The following is a 16,372-nucleotide window of genomic DNA, read 5'->3' on the forward strand; positions in this document are numbered from 1 at the left end:
AAATTTAATGCCCTAATTTAATGCAATCAAACACTTTTAAAGTAATTATAGACTTGTGCCCTGAAGTTAAATCTGTTAAGTCCAGCCTTCACAGTGTCGAGTAATGAGTTCCACACTTTAACAGCGTTAATGAAAAATAATCTAGATGATTATATTTTGGAATTATATTTGGTAATTAAATTTTGGAACGATGAATTTGTTGTGTCTGCGAGACCTTACTGGTATCAACTCCTCTGTCAGATAGGGAGGAGACTTGAATAATATAAGCATTTTATTCCGCGAATTTTCATTTTTTCCATTTTTTTAATTCATATAGAAATTATGACATTAATAAACAAAAAAATTTTTGGTTTTTTGTATTCAGGTCACTGACGCCGATGCTACAATGCCCGCCGATTGAGAAGCCCCGCTGCTATCCTTCCTGGAAGAATTGAGTGTACAACCGCCATTTTAAATGATTAAAAAAAAAAAAAATTTATATTATTTTAATGTATAAATAAACTGTATGCCAATTTTGAAAAAATGTATTGATTTTTTCATTTTAAATAATTTTATTGAAAATAAGGGAAAATATGGCCGTTTACAGGTATCTTTCCCCTTAACAAAAAGAAAAAAAGTTAAATTACAATTCTTCTTGCTCACTACATATTACAAAAATATCGTTATCGACAATTTAAATTACAGTAAACTTAACTTAAGAGTATAAGGGTCTACAAAATTGGAGCTATTCCATCTTATATAACCAAGTATAGAGTGCGCTTTAGATATCATAGAATCTATATGATTAAGAAATGTAAAACGTGCATCAAAAACAAAAGATTGGAGTATATCCTCCATCCCCAACGTTATAAGAAGTAGGAATTATATTAGTTATTTTTGACAACGAGAGTTTAAAACATTTTTTAATATTAAGCGATAATCGAGAGACGCAACACCAATTAACTAAACGGTTAACATGAGCTTGAAATTTATGTACATCCGCCGAGTTTGAAATAAGAGAATATATTTTTAAATCATACCCAAAAACAAGGAAGTTGGCAAAGGAAAACTACTACTTATATTGAGAAATAAAACAAAAAACATGAGACCCATATACTTCCTTAAGGTACACCAGACGACGCAGAGAAAGGTGCAGATGAAGTACCATCACCGGAAACTATACAATGTCTATTATATAAGTAAGATCGCATCCAATCTAGAAAAACTGAGCGGAACCCAGATATAGAAGTTTATCTGATAAAAGTGCGCAAATGGCTAAATTACCTGTAACAAAACCATACTGGTATGGTGATATCGTATTTTTAACTGCAAAATACATCCTGCCTTTCATAATATTTTTAAATAATTTAGATACTGACGAGAGCTTTGAGATTGTTCTATAATTGAGGATGCCATTTATAATTGAGGATACCACTTTTAAAAATTGGAGTAACAACTGTAATTCATCCATTCATCCATAAGATACCAGAGGCTAACGATTTATTGAAAATTAATTTGAAGGGCAGAGCAAAAGAAGATCAATGAAGAAAGAACAGGTTAAAGATCATCAGCATCCGTTTTTGTGGAAACACCGTCTAAAACTCTAAAACACCTTTCTAAACATCTTCCAATGACAAGCCCATGCACCCAAAGGTGAGAGACGAGGTAAGATCTATAGGACTAGCCCAGTTTGAACCAGGTTCATCATTCACAAAATTTACTTTAAAACAATTAGCTAAAGGGTTTACCACTTCCGAAGGGGTGGTAGCTAATTTTCATTCAGAAAAACAGCAGATGGGAGACACAAGAGCTGGAGTTCCTAGAGTTTATGTATTGCCAAAAAAAATGTAGGACTATATTTAATACTGTTTTCAACACTTAGAATATATCAATGTGATAGTTATTATATAGGAATTTATTTAAACAACTTTCTTTCTATTGTTTATTTTAAACTTCTTAAAGAATTTGTTACGCTTATTCTTTAGACTTTTAAGCTCGCGCGTGAACCAAGGAAACTTGCGCTGTCTTTTTTTAAATAAACGGATGTTTATGCCGCAGATCTCAACTATTTTAGACTTATTAATAGAAAAACATTGGTCAGAATCTGCAAACAATATCTCCCAGTTAACTTCAAGTAAAAAATTATCAGCGCGTGAAAAAGCACAGCAATTGTAGTTAAAGGCTAATTTTTCTTCAAGAATACTAGTAGCAAATTCATAAAAATCTAATTTAAGTATCAAAGAAATATAATATTAGAGATTAAAGAGACCCTAGAGATTAAAACAATTTTTCATATTGTTGCACTGTGTAATAAGAGGTAAAAATACGAGAGAAGCTAATTTGTTATTGTATTCGCAAACTACAGTCACATTCACAAAAATATTATGAGATCCCAGTGATTAATTTTTTGTTTGTTTTGCAAGTTGTTGCACTGTACGAGTATTATCAAACGAACTTTAAAACCGTGACGTCGCGCTACTCTTTTCTTGATCTCTCGTAATTGGTTGATAAGCCATAGTAAGTAGAAGCGAATGAGTGCGATGCCTGACTAGTACGCATTGAATTGTATACGAGTGTGGTTCGTTCGAACCGCGTATTAACAACTGGGTTTTATACTGTTGTATGCTCTCTAATTTCTAAAGAAAGTTACGATACAGTGTGAGCATATAAATAAATACATAATAAGACGGTATAAATTGAAATTGTTTAAATTAGGTGCAGAAATGGCTTCAAAAGTCACGCATTTTTTACTTTTAAGTATATTTTTCTGTATTTTTGGTGGTAAGCAATATTAGAAATAACTGAAATTTATTTAAAATATTCGTTAAATAATATTTTGCAATTGCAGCCAAAGCAAACAGTGATTGTTTGCCACGCCGAACAGAGTACGGTTTGGTGTGCGTCTGCACAGCGTCATATTGCGATTATTTGGAGAATCCACAGCCAGCATCCAATGAGGCTGTACTCATCTCATCAAGCAAGGTATCAAATATTGCTTATGAAATTAATAATGAGCCGAAATCGAGCATCACACAATCACATTCTCTCTCTTTTTCATTATCTTCCCACATTCACATCACATTTCTCTTGAATGCCCTTCTGTTCGTCTCACAGGAGGGTCTACGCTTTGCCGTTAGTAATTTGAGTTTCAGCGTAGAAAAAACGAATGTCAATACAGAGCTAACATTGAACACCACCAACGAAGAGCTTCATAGATCAGCGGTGATCGTCGATAGTGGCCAAGTATTTGCACAGCTTCTGATCGATGCGGGCGAGCGTAAGTTTTTATTAAGAGAGTAATTCTTGAATATATTAATATTAAAAAGTGCTCCAATTTCAGGTTTAACGTCCAGATTTTCTTCCAGTAGTTCACTTAAATTGCAAGTGAATCGTTCGATAGAATATCAAAAAATTACTGGGTTTGGTGGCGCTTTCACCGGTAGTGTTTCTTATTTACTTGGACAGTTGGGACAGGATTTGCAGGATCACATTTATAAGTATGCGGAGATTTGACTAACATTTGGAGTAATTTTAGAAAATCAACCCACTCATTAATCTAATGGTTAATCTTTCCGCAGATCTTTTTACCACAAAGATGGCATTGGTTTCAATCTCTTGCGTACTCCAATTGGTGGTAGTGATTTTGATCATGCACCTTGGGCTTATAATGAAGAGCCTCGCAATGATCCCAAGCTTTCCAACTTTACAAAATTGGATTCTCGCGACGAGATTAAGGTGCAGCAAATGCAACGGTTGAAATTAGTAGCCGACCTGGAAAATTTAAAAATCATAGCTGCGGCCTGGAGTTCACCTCCTTGGATGAAATCAAACGAGAGATGGAGCGGTTTAGGGGTGTTGAAGTTAGAATACTATCAGACTTGGGCTGACTACCATTTAAGGTATGTTGAAATATTAATACATTTTTTCTTTGAAATTTGGATGATCGAAGATTAAAACATTGGACGAATTTTGTGTGAAAGGCTTAAATTTGCAAAACGATTTAATGTCACTGAATTGTGATTTAGTCCAAAATTGTGTTTGTTCATATCGGTTTAATTTGTTTTTACCATTTTACCGTTTAGGACTTTTTTGCAATTTAAGCACCTTAAACTGAGATTTATTCCATTTCCGGATTTCGAGTGTTAAATAAATACAAATTATTAATAATTTAGTTTGAAACTCACATTATTTAATTATCATATTATTTGCCAGTTATTAATTGGGCCAGTGGCTATAGTCACAAAGATAGCCGTGGTTAAGGTGGTACCGTGGAAATAGTGCAGCAACCTTTTATGTTTAATAACAAACTCGGATAATAAGTCTTCCGTAGTCGCCGAGTACTTTTGGTTGCCGACCTTTGATTCTCAATAGTCTTACTTTGGTATTTTTGTGCATATCTCTTTTCTGACAATAAATAACAATTAGCTTCATAAAAATGTGCATAGCGTGACTGGAGTTAGTTCAATGAAGGCTATTTTTTGCAGTTGAAATCGATTTTTCGGTTTGGTATTTGAATAAAATAGAATCTCTAAGCATGAGACACCAAATGATAGAAAAAGTTGTTTCTATTAGAGGTCGCCCCTCGGCAGGCATTGGCGAACCCCGCGTGTATTTCTGCCATTAAAAAGCTCTTCATAAAAAATCATCTGCCATTCGGAGACAACTTAAATCTGAAGGTTCCTCCATTTGTGGAGCAACACCAAGACGCACACCATAAATTGTAGGAGGAGCTCGACCAAACACTCAATAACGGGTGTTAGTGTCAGTTATACATATTTAAAATTGCGTAGAATTTTAGTGCAAATGGCTTAAAGTTGATTTACGACCGATGTTTGGCTTCTGGACGATACTACGACTGCTAAAATCTCGATCAACTTCGATTGTTTCTGGGATTTCATAGACATTTTTGACATTATCAACATATTCTTTAACATTAAAAACTCCTGAACGCAATCGACGAAACCAAAATTGCTCATAATTGGCTGTTACAGTATCGGCACCATAAACACCAACCACAATTTCAGCGGTCTGGCTTGCATTTTCGCCTTAAAAAATGCTTATCGGGGGAAAAATTTCTCCGATTCGAATACAGTGTTATTAATAGTTATTTGTTTAATTTGCAAAGTTTTTTTTAATAAACTTTTAAAATAGAAAATACAGGACTGCCATTCAAATAAACGTACAAACGTATGAATTTCCTGAATTTTTTTTTGGTTTTTGAAAACAGAAAACAGAAAACTAGTCTGGTTTGGATAGCCTCATTATATAGATGGAGTAATAAGAGCAGTTCAAAAGATTGTTTAAAGAAGGTATAGAAATATAAAAAATTGTTACCCGTTTCGACAATTCAAGGTCAATTACTTGATAAATATATGATTAAGAAAAATATCCAAGCCATAAAAATCAACTAATTCTATTCATATGGAACTATTTTATTTTTTGTTTATTCAAATTACATATAGGCTAACCAATTTTGTGGACTACGCTAACATTTAGTGCTGAAAAGCAATACTAACAATAACAAAAGAGCTTTAAAGATTTTACAGTTATCGAATTTTACACTATTAAAAGTTATGTGTTATTCTAAATCCATGGAATAATTATGTCAACCAAAAAATTTAATTTAATCTAGGCTTTAGTTAAAACACCTATCCACAATTGGAGGGACCTACAGTTTCAAAACCGACTCGAATGGAAAATATTTTTTTATGAGGAGCTTTTTCATGGCAGAAATACACTCGGAGGTTTGTCATTGCCTGCCCAGGGGGGCCGCTATTAGAAAAACTTTTTCTTCATTTTGGTCTTTCACCGAGATTCGAACCTACGTTCCCTCTGAATTCCAAATGGTAGTCACGCACCCACCCTTCGGCTACGGCGGCCGCCATACATACGTGACATTTATATCAATGAAGTCTATAAAGGGATTGAGACAACATACAAAATGTGAATTTAAATTAGTCAATTATTCAAGATTATATGTAGCGCTTTCTTCAAAACTTTATCTGGAATTGCATCCTGTACTTGAAAAAAAAATTTGTTTTTTGCGTTTATTTGAAGGTCTACTTCATGAGTGTGGAATAATAATTTCTCAGAGAAGTTGTTAGTGTCAGAAACTATTTAGACACTAAACACTTGAAATATCGATCCCAATAAATTAAAAAAATTAAAAAATAAAAATGAAGCTCGCATACTTTCAAGCCTTCTGGCACCTCGCTGATACATTGAAAACACCTACGGATCCATCTGTCCACGTTTTTCTGTAAATTGGCAAATATATAAATGACATTCCACAGGTTTCGCGTATTTTTTCATAAAAAATTCAAACAGAAAATCAAACGAAAACAGTGTGGTAAGCAAATAAAATTTGGAAAATAATAGCAAAATTGCCCCAGAAATAAGCAACACTTGAAACGTAGAATAAATAAAAATTGCATTATGAGATATAAGGTAGCCGAATGTGCCTTTAATTTAATTTTAAACTTTAAATTAAGTAATATCCCAATGCTAACTGAATATTGTGAGCAAGAAACGAATCCATGAATGAGATATTTAGCGTATCACTCAAATTCATTTACAATTCATTTTCTGTTTAATATATCAGACCATATTTAAAATGTTTAAGTACAGTTAGAAATAAATCATTTTGTAATCGTCATTAAGCACCGAAGACCCTAGTAGCCAGTGTGGTAATTAAGTTAGGTTTACGAGTACATATATTGTATATATCCCCTATAAATAATAATATAATAATAATTTTCTGTACTGAAAAGCACCAGTTATGTAGAAACAAGACTCATCATGTTTTCATTCAACACATAGGAACTTATGCGGCTCACTTTTTTGCAAAAAATATTTCTTAGATGCTGTATTTTTCATACCGCAAATCGTTTTAGATGTCAAAATAAAACATAATCAAACATAATATTTAATTTCCAAACGAATAATGTATGTATGTATGTGCATATATAAATGTTACACTATATTTATGCACATTCGGTAGGATCGGAATGTATGTACAGGTAATATAAATAAATGTAAGTCCATAACAACCTTTTCAGCTGGTTTGTTCATTCATAGCCTTAGTGGCAAAACCTCAGCACAGCGAAATTCTCAAGTTTATGTATATATGTAAAAATGTATGTATATAGTATTATATCTGTACATATGTATGTATATAAATAACTCCTTCAACCATTCATATACCCATATGCACCTTGTATGTATTTATGCTCTCTGTTTTTCATTTGCAGATTTATTGAATTAATGGATGCTAAAAATATGCCGATTTGGGCCATTTCAACTGGCAATGAGCCGCTTAACGGTGTCTTTTTCTCCCATTTCGTGCATTTTATGAGCCTTGGATGGATCCCACAGAATCAGGTACATTTGTGTAACTTTACTTAAGTATAAGTATATAAGTATTTAAGTGCAAATAAGCACAATGTTCAAGTACGCAAAATATGTAAGCACGGAAAAATATTCTTTTGTAGGCTGTTTGGTTGAATGACTACCTTGGACCCACAATTCGCAAATCGAAATTCAAAGATGTTTTAATATTTGGAAACGACGATCAACGATATTCCTTTCCAGTTTGGTTTGATAAGGTGGGTTATTACGCGTTTTACAAAGTATAATAAACTTATTGTCGAGTTGGCGGAAGTCTGGTTTTTGACCTCCCTCTATTCTTACCAAATTACCAAAGTCAAAAGTGCCAATTAACTCTGATAAATCAGGACAGTTAATCAACAAAGCTCTGAATCTCTGGTATAGTCAGTTTCAGATAAGGCTGAATATCTCGTAGTTTGTACAGAACGGTTCTGAAGAATGGCCTTCGTTTTATCATATGTTATACCCCTCAGGAATAAGGACGTAGAGTTAGCCGGTGAAATCCCTTCTCTTTCTTCTTCTTCTTCTTTTTGATTGGCGCGATAACCACTGAAACCATTTTGGCTAAGGTTAACAAAGCGAGCCAGTAGTTTCTTGCTCATGTTAATCGGCGCCAGTTGAACACACCAAGTGAAGCCAAGTCTATCTGATCTTTCTAATGCAAAGGAGGCATTACTTCTCTTCTAATACCACGAGTGGTACCTGCTCGAATACTTTCAGTAAAAAATAAATTGCACTACCACGAAGTGTTTAGTGATGGTGAGAAAAAAAAGCATTTCACTAAATTTTAACAGTGAACATTTTTTGCTTTGACCAAACTTGGGTTATAGTTCTGGAACTCTAGGCTGGAGTATTCTGACTGGTTATCATCGTCGGAGTTATTATCATTGTCGGTATCATTTTCAACTTTTTCTTCTAAAGTAATTTTTTAACCTTTAATTTTTTTGCAAGACTTTACAAGATATAACTCACTCAGGGTAACTTCAAATTTTCCAAACGCTTTGACGAAATATGATCCATGTCGGTTATGGTATATACAGGGTTTGATTGAAAAGTAATGAGCCTTATTTTTTTTAAGCAGTTTTATTAAACCTTTTGGCTTATACAACTAATATTCTTCAAAATAGGACCCTTGATACACCGCTGGTAGCGGTCCTTCCACTGCAGGAAACATTTTTTTAAACTCATCCCGCGGAATCGCGTTCAATTCGGCTGTCATAGTTTTTTGAATCGCCTCGATGGAGTCGAAACGCCTCCCCTTCAGCTTTCTTTTCAGGCGCGAGAACAAGAAGAAGTCCGGAGGGGACAGGTCTGGGCTGTAGGGAGGGTGGGGAAGCACCGAAACCCCCATCTGGGCCAATGCAAAGGTGCAGAGGAAGGCGGTGTGCGCCAGCGCATTGTCGTGATGAAGGGTCCAATTGTTGACGAGGTCGGGCCGAACACGGGCGACGCGGTTTTTCAGTCGAAGTAGCACTTCTTTGCAAAATGCCGCGTTTACAGTGCTTCCTGGAGGTACAAACTCCTTGTGGACGATGCCTCGAGAGTCGAAAAAGATGATCAGCATGGTTTTGTCCTTGGATTTCGACGTGCGCTCCTTCTTGAGTCGTGGCGACTGGCTCTTGAGCCACTCCGCACTCTCTCTCTTGCCCTCAGGATCGTACTCCTAGCACCAGGTTTCATCTCCTGTGATACAATTGTCTAAAGTATTATCCTGTTCGTCACTTTCCAATATTTCACGACTCTTTTCCACACGGAATTGCTTTTGTTCATCAGTCAACATTTTCGCCACTGCAAAATCCTAACACACTTTTAAAGCAGCTTTCACGCGCGGGGCGATGTTTACTGCACCGCTGTTGCCAGCGAACTGGGACCGCTTTCTAGTGGAAGAGGAAGGTGCAACGATGATTTTCCCCCACCAGCCGATTCTGTTGATCGCTTGGCAGACGCTCCGCACGGGAAGGCTCGTTACTTTTCAATCAAACCCTGTATTTTAACGGCTGATATATTGTTACTGGTCATTGATTTCACGAATAATATCTGTTATTCGATCAAAAGAGAGCACGTTTCGTAAACAAAAGAAAATAATATCGATCAGTTGCAGATCTAGCACACTGCCTAAACACCAATAATCATTTTCGTCAACAAACTACTGATAACTGATATCGGACATAAAATATAAATTCAAATGTATTTAGTTAAGATCATGTTTCACTGAAAATTTAGTGATAATGAAAAAAGGCAGGAGGACGATGTCTCTCAGATGTCGCGCAAATACCAGGCATACACAAAACGCTCCAGTAACAGTGTTTAATTAATTTCAGGTTATTGTATTTCCACTTCGGTTCGCTTCGCAATGTTGCCTTTTTGCCTTTCTAGTCTTTTTCTCCATACTTTCTCTGCCATGTTGGTTCTAAGCAAAAAGACGTTCCCACATTGTAAAATTTATAAAACCGCTTTTAAAGCGAGGAATTATTTTAATTATCCTCATAGAACAGCAGAAGCTTAGCAGCGAAGCTTTCTAAGGGCCGCACCATATCTTATCGATTCATTATCTTGCCCGGTCGTGTCCTTGCGGAGGTGATAACTTCAGTCAAATAAAAATTTAGTGGCGTCCCTGCAATCAATGCTCATTGATCTATCTCATATTAACTATCCATTTTGTTCTTTATAACCGGCTTCACTCCCCCTTAGTTGAATTCATTTTATTAACGAGAATACTCTTTTACTCTAATACAATTTCATATATGTATGTATTTTAAGATGAATCGCTCACGTCCCGGTGTGCTTGACTACCTCGATGGCCTCGCAGTGCATTGGTATTGGGATGCAATATTTCCGCCTAGTCAAATAGATTTGACAGTTCAAAGATTACCTGGAAAGATCGTATTGAACACAGAATCCTGCATAGGGGATAAGCCATGGCAAACTCATGGTCCCGAACTCGGATCATGGGAGCGTGGTGAAATGTATGCGCTCGATTTTCTACATAACTTACAACATTCCTACAATGGTTGGATCGATTGGAATATTGTTTTGGATGAGAAAGGGGGACCAACTTATATTCAAAATACTGTGGATGCGCCGGTAATTGTAAATGACACAAGTGAGTGTGATGTTTCATAAAGTCGTTGATTATATAGAAATGTATTACGTAAAAAATGAATATTTGATTGACAGACCACGCTGAGATCTACAAACAGCCAATATTTTATGCGATTGGACACTTTTCGAAATTTGTGCCTGAAGGTTCGGTGCGCATTGAGGCGAAAATACGGAGTGCTCTAGTGGAAGCAGTGGCTTTCAAGAGGCCCGACGAGCGTATTGCACTGGTGTTGCTTAATCGGTATGTAGAGTAATTTTGTTTATCTTTTATGTAGTTTTAAAGTGAATTTACGTATACGTGATTGCGAGTGTGTGTGTATGCGTCCACCTTTAATGGCAGCTGTGTGTTTGTCACGCGTCTTGTGATCTTCTCAAAGGAGGTGGCGCGTGCGCGTTGATACAAAATAGGTCTTTTAGCGCCCTAATGGTCTATTGTTAACGCATTTTTCGAAAGAATTTATTGAAGTACGTTTCACATACATTCACATGCTTATAAATATACACATGGACATATATGTGGATGTATGTAGCTTACTGCGGTACTCGCTAACTGTGGCATGCCTTCAATTATAAGTAGCTTCGACTTATTTCCATTGCACATTATTTTCTTAAATGAGTTTGGTATTTTCGGTTGCTCAGCGGTGAAAGCGTTTAGGTGTTTCTTCTTGATGGTTGTGCGTTGGACGCGTCTTAATTGCTTATTAGACACATAGTTGCCGATATATAGGTGCTTATATTCTCAATCTTCGCCTGCACTTTGTGCCACTTCACACACATCTTATTTCTGTAGTTAGAAGTGCACATAAAGCGACCACCGACAGGGTGGCCCATATAGTGGTGTTTTAATCATATATTCTGACGGCGACAGCTCATTTGCGCTGGAAATCTTGACAGAAGCTCAGTAACTCAAAAAACTTCGAAAAATATCGCAAATTTATTTCCAAACAACGCATTTATTCAAAAGACATTAAATTATATTTTCTGACGAGCGCATTTTCCTCTCGTTGTTGGGTCGGAAAACCCGCAGTTGATCGTCGAGAAGCCAATGCATCCTCAGAGAATGAAAGTTAGGTGTCGATTTAGGAGCGGTGGCATCATTGGCACATTTTTCCTTGAGAGTGGACAGAGGTACGATGATCGATTTTTTGAGGTGAAAGTTGAAGGCTTAGACTTGGACGAACTTTTATGCAAGCTATTCGTGAGATAGAGCAGGAAACTGTCTCCAAGCTTTTAGGAAAGTGCATTAAGAAGATACAATACTGCGAAGCGACCCGAAGCAGCTACATATGTGTGTATATGCATCAAATCATGTTCCATCAATGAATAATCCAATGTATTGAGAAATATTAATTTTTGTAAATTTCTATATATAATATAATATTAAGAACAAAACTACTGTATGGATTACCCTGCACTTACATATACACTGTACATACTTAAGCACATACTCGTACGTAATTCTCTAAATAATTGTATGCATCGAACATTTTTATTTTATTTGCAGAGATAGTGTACCCGTCGAAGTGCTCCTCAGTGACACCGTACGTGGCGAAATCGCGATCGATGTACCGGCGAATTCGTGGCACACTATTGTCTACAATTAAATTTGTGCATTGCGTACACATTAACACAAATCAATCCCTTGTGTCAATTTGACAACAGCATCACTTCTTTTCGTGTGAAAAATGTGAAGCATAATTAATTTTATTTTTATTTTGTATTTACTTTTCAATGTTCAATTTTGAATTGTTTTCTATAAATATGCGGACTTTGCGCTTTTTAATGCTTAAATTTGATTTTTTAATGTTGAGCCAAATTGACATTTTTTGCCAGCAACGGATACGTGTTAAGGTCATCAGTTATCGATATATGTAAGTAAACAGTAATAAAATATGGAGGCTCATGGAATGATATACATATAAAATCATGTTGCAGAATTATTATAATAACTTGTGATTGAAAGTTGGTGTTCTGCGGTTTTACGAATTTCAAGTTAGATTTAAAAAATTCAATTAAAAGGGTGGATCTAAAGTGCCGTCCTAATAATACGTTCACATATAAGTAGATGATCTCGTTTTTCGTGCTTAACTCCCAATCCGTAATGAAAAAGCGAAATTTCCAATACAAAATTTCTTTCCAAAAATTTGAGATTATAAATCAATCCTAGATAATAACCATATTTTTTGACAACAACCCTGTGTTATCGATAATTATTATTACGAATGTAAGGAGAAACATCAAAATAAAAACTAAATGAAATGGACCCTGGCAAGGAAAACAGGTTTGTAGACATTATTCTAATAAAAATTTTGTTATCTGTTATTAATTATGCATTCATATAACAGAAGTGTATTATAAAATGTAATATAGAATTTCGAATAAATATTGCTGCCATAATTTTTTGAAACCTCAATAAACGTCGATTTCTCCCAACTGTTTATTACTAGTAGCCAATTGCGCAATTAAATTAGCTATTCCTTCTCCTTGTCTTTTTTTATATCGTTAATAATAATTAAACAAACCAAAAGTACCGAAATATTCCAGTAAAATAATTTCTATGAAGAAAAACCTTTCACAACGGTATTGACAGCTGATTGTCAATTTTGCAGGTAATCTGCCATATGTGATCGGGTAGATTAATTTTGTTTTGTAGTAATTAATGCATATGGGAACGTAATTTAATTTAATTATACTTTTATTGCTGTTGGTCGATATTTCAAATTTACACCTTTTATTGGTCAAATAGAACTATCGGGAGTTTCTTATCTGCATGAGAACTATCGATATCGATAACTATGGTTAGACAGCTAAAAATGGCAAACTGTGTTGATATTTCGGTTCAGTAAGATTTGGCAAGTCAGCACGAATCATTTAATGCCAGGACAACGCTTCCATATTGTGGAAATTTGCTTTGAAGGAAAATTATAAATCTGTTCGCGAAGCTCATAAAGCACTGGTGGCATCATCGATTCTGATTTCTTCCAAAATGAGGAAGGAGCTGCCGTTTTCAAAAATTCATCAGCAAAACATCGACGACGTTTACCTCCAACAAGATGAGGCAACTTGCCAAACAGCGCGCTTAGCAATCGATTTATTGCAGCATTCAAGTGACCGTTGGCCCCATACGGCCAGATTTATTGGAAAAAGTAGTAAAAAATTGGACAGATCGAATGGACGATGTAACTCGTAGCCAGGGCGGACAAATGCCGGTATCATATTAAAAAAAAAAAAACTAAGAAATGATTTACCAGGTTATAATAAAAATTCCAACAATATTTCCGTTTTGTATTACCATTTTAAGTTCTAACGCTGTCAAAAAACGAGACGTCAATTTAATTTTGAAAGACAAGAATAGTTTATCTAATTTCTATAAATGAACTTAAAAGTATAAAATAATTTCTCTTAGACACATAAAAATAGCATTATAGACAATGGTCATAGTCTTCATAGCCATTATAAACAATTTCTGAGATTGAAAATTAAAAACGTAATAGTATGAAACGTAATAATGAATAGCCGAATGGGTTGGTGCGTGATTACCATTCAGAGAGAACGTAGGTTCGAATTTCGGTGAAAGATCAAAATGAAGAAAAAGCTTTTTCTAATAGCGCTCGGCCCTCCGTAGGCAATGGCAAACCTCCGTGTGTATTTCTACCATGAAAAAGCTTCTCATAAAAAATATCTGCCGTTCGGAGTCGGCTTGAAACTGTAGGTCTCTCCATTTGATGAACAACATCAAAACACATACCCCAAATAGGGCGAGGAGCTCAGCCGAACACCCAAAAAGAGTGTACGCGCCAATTATATATATTTATATATATATAATAATGAGTAAAAAAAATAACGCAATAATTTTTTAAGTATTTAAGTATATCTTCAAGAATTAAAACAAAATCATAATAATTTTAAAAACAACCGAAGATATTTCACTGCAAAAATCTCTATACCATAATTTTCAACATTGCATAAATCTCAAAATTTTTAGATTTTTTTCAAAATGTGTTCTCTTTACTTCTTATTATACTCAAGCCTTCAAATAAACCAATTTTTAGAAGAATTCGTTATAATAACCAAACTACTTGACATGGCCCAAGTGTGTAATTTACAACCGTATATAACGAAAAATATGCGAGTTTGCTCTAATAATTCAAAACTAATGTTTACCAAGGCAAGGCGCAAAATAAAAAATGCAACCCTCGTACAGTTGACCCAAAGTTCTCTACAGATTTAGAAAAACTAAATAGCTTTCGTTTCAACCATTCATTTTTAATTATCCGAACAACCGAATTTATTTGAAACCCAGCATTTAGAGCGATTTTACAAAAGCGAATGAACAGCATTGTTCACCCTAATGCTTATACGCAAATATGTTTGTAAACACATTTTGGTACAATTGCTTGTAGTCATTTGAATGCCAATACGACCACCGCAGATCCGTGTACTCAATCTGTTGGGCTGGGTGGCATTTAGAACACATGCTTTCAAGCCAATCGATATCGCGAATTTCGAATTATTATACTCTTTTGGTATATTCAAATGTGTAAGAAATATGTAGCTAACTAGGGTATATACAATTATGAGGTATGCTTTGTGATGTGTTTATACGCATAAATAGGTAAATATGTTAATTTTGCATGCAATTTTAAAAATTTCTAAATTGGCTTAATTTAAATGTGAATTGAATTTGACAGATGCCAAATAGTTATAGTTATTATTATTTTAAATTTTATGTGATTTACACATGCTTTAAGTGCATTTAGGTGCTATACCTTGTTCTTACACATGTGGAAACATTTTAATCTAAATAAACAATTAAATTAAGATAAGTTTTGACCAATTTTATCAATGTTCGACCGAAAATGAAATGGACCGAGTATTTTTATAGGGATAAAAAACAGATAACGAATTTTAAAGTGTTTAGCTTTCTTGATTAACTAATAATTAATTAAGACAAAACAGGTATATTCGTTAAAATCAAGAAACGCGATTAGTTTCGATTAACTTGAAATTATTTCGATTAATTTGTAAATGTCACCGTGTGGTATTGAATCGGCGTGAAGCTTCAGAGTTTTGAGAAAACTTGGTCAAAGTGACGATAGAATGCCTTTAAAGTCATAAATGCGAAAATAGAAGTGTGTAAAAAAAATAATTACAAGCAGAGGGACGTTGTAACTTTTTATACATTTGGTTTTATGTACTAACATCTGACATTTCTTTAGACTTCCATGAAGAGGAGTTTAATTTCCAGCTACTATAGCTGGTTCGCATCGATCCAAATACATTGATTATAAATTTACAACTTCATGCCGATACGAGTATTTGCTGTTAAATGCCTGAGGTGTTGTGTGCTAGGGAGTGAACAAATTATTAACTTTAATTTTCATCAACCCCCAAGTAACAGTATTTTTTGACGATAATTTTTCCTAAATTGTGAGGCCAGATTCGAATTCGGCTTATCAATCTACCGAAACTAACTAATCTCTTCTTGGTGTAAAAAGCAGTATTGCATGGTGAAGATAAGTACTCAAAACTCAAAATTTACTAATTTTATTTAGTGATTATAGAAGCAATAACTTATAGACATTTGCTGCAAGCAGGCGACACACAGCGTAACGTCCCTATATAAGCTGCGGTCAAAAATAGTTGGCGTACTCCGATTTCTCTGAAATTTGGTATACGCTATCATTCTACAATATTTAGAAAAGAAGGCGAAATATGAACTGTGGTAAAGATTGGTTCCCTGCCACGCCCACCTCTTTATCAAATATACATATACACCCCTATATCCTTAGAAAAGGAAAAATATCTGGCATATGGTGGCGATTGATTTACCGTCAGGTCCACCACTTCTACAGAACTTGAGCCCAATTATACAGGGCCGTCGAGGTAAATGCGGAAAACATTT

The 16,372-nt window shown here is 34.9% G+C and overlaps 1 protein-coding gene across 2 annotated transcripts; it reads left to right on the plus strand.

Moving 5' to 3' along the window:
• Positions 1-2,555: 2,555 nt before the first annotated feature.
• On the plus strand, positions 2,556-12,277 carry LOC129247394 (lysosomal acid glucosylceramidase-like). 2 transcript variants are annotated; one of them, XM_054886516.1, is made up of 10 exons: positions 2,556-2,760; positions 2,828-2,961; positions 3,094-3,256; positions 3,320-3,476; positions 3,558-3,878; positions 7,230-7,359; positions 7,470-7,583; positions 10,126-10,468; positions 10,543-10,708; positions 11,972-12,275. In XM_054886516.1, exons 1-10 carry the CDS (start codon positions 2,703-2,705, stop codon positions 12,069-12,071), a joined length of 1,686 nt encoding a protein of 561 aa, XP_054742491.1. In that variant the 5' UTR covers positions 2,556-2,702; the 3' UTR covers positions 12,072-12,275. The 2 variants fall into 2 exon arrangements, with proteins under 2 accessions (XP_054742491.1, XP_054742499.1); XM_054886524.1 differs by lacking the exon at positions 7,470-7,583 and having other exon boundaries at positions 11,972-12,277.
• Positions 12,278-16,372: the final 4,095 nt, after the last annotated feature.

The sequence above is a fragment of the Anastrepha obliqua genome, chromosome 1, assembly GCF_027943255.1.
Source record: "Anastrepha obliqua isolate idAnaObli1 chromosome 1, idAnaObli1_1.0, whole genome shotgun sequence".
NCBI lineage: Eukaryota > Metazoa > Arthropoda > Insecta > Diptera > Tephritidae > Anastrepha > Anastrepha obliqua.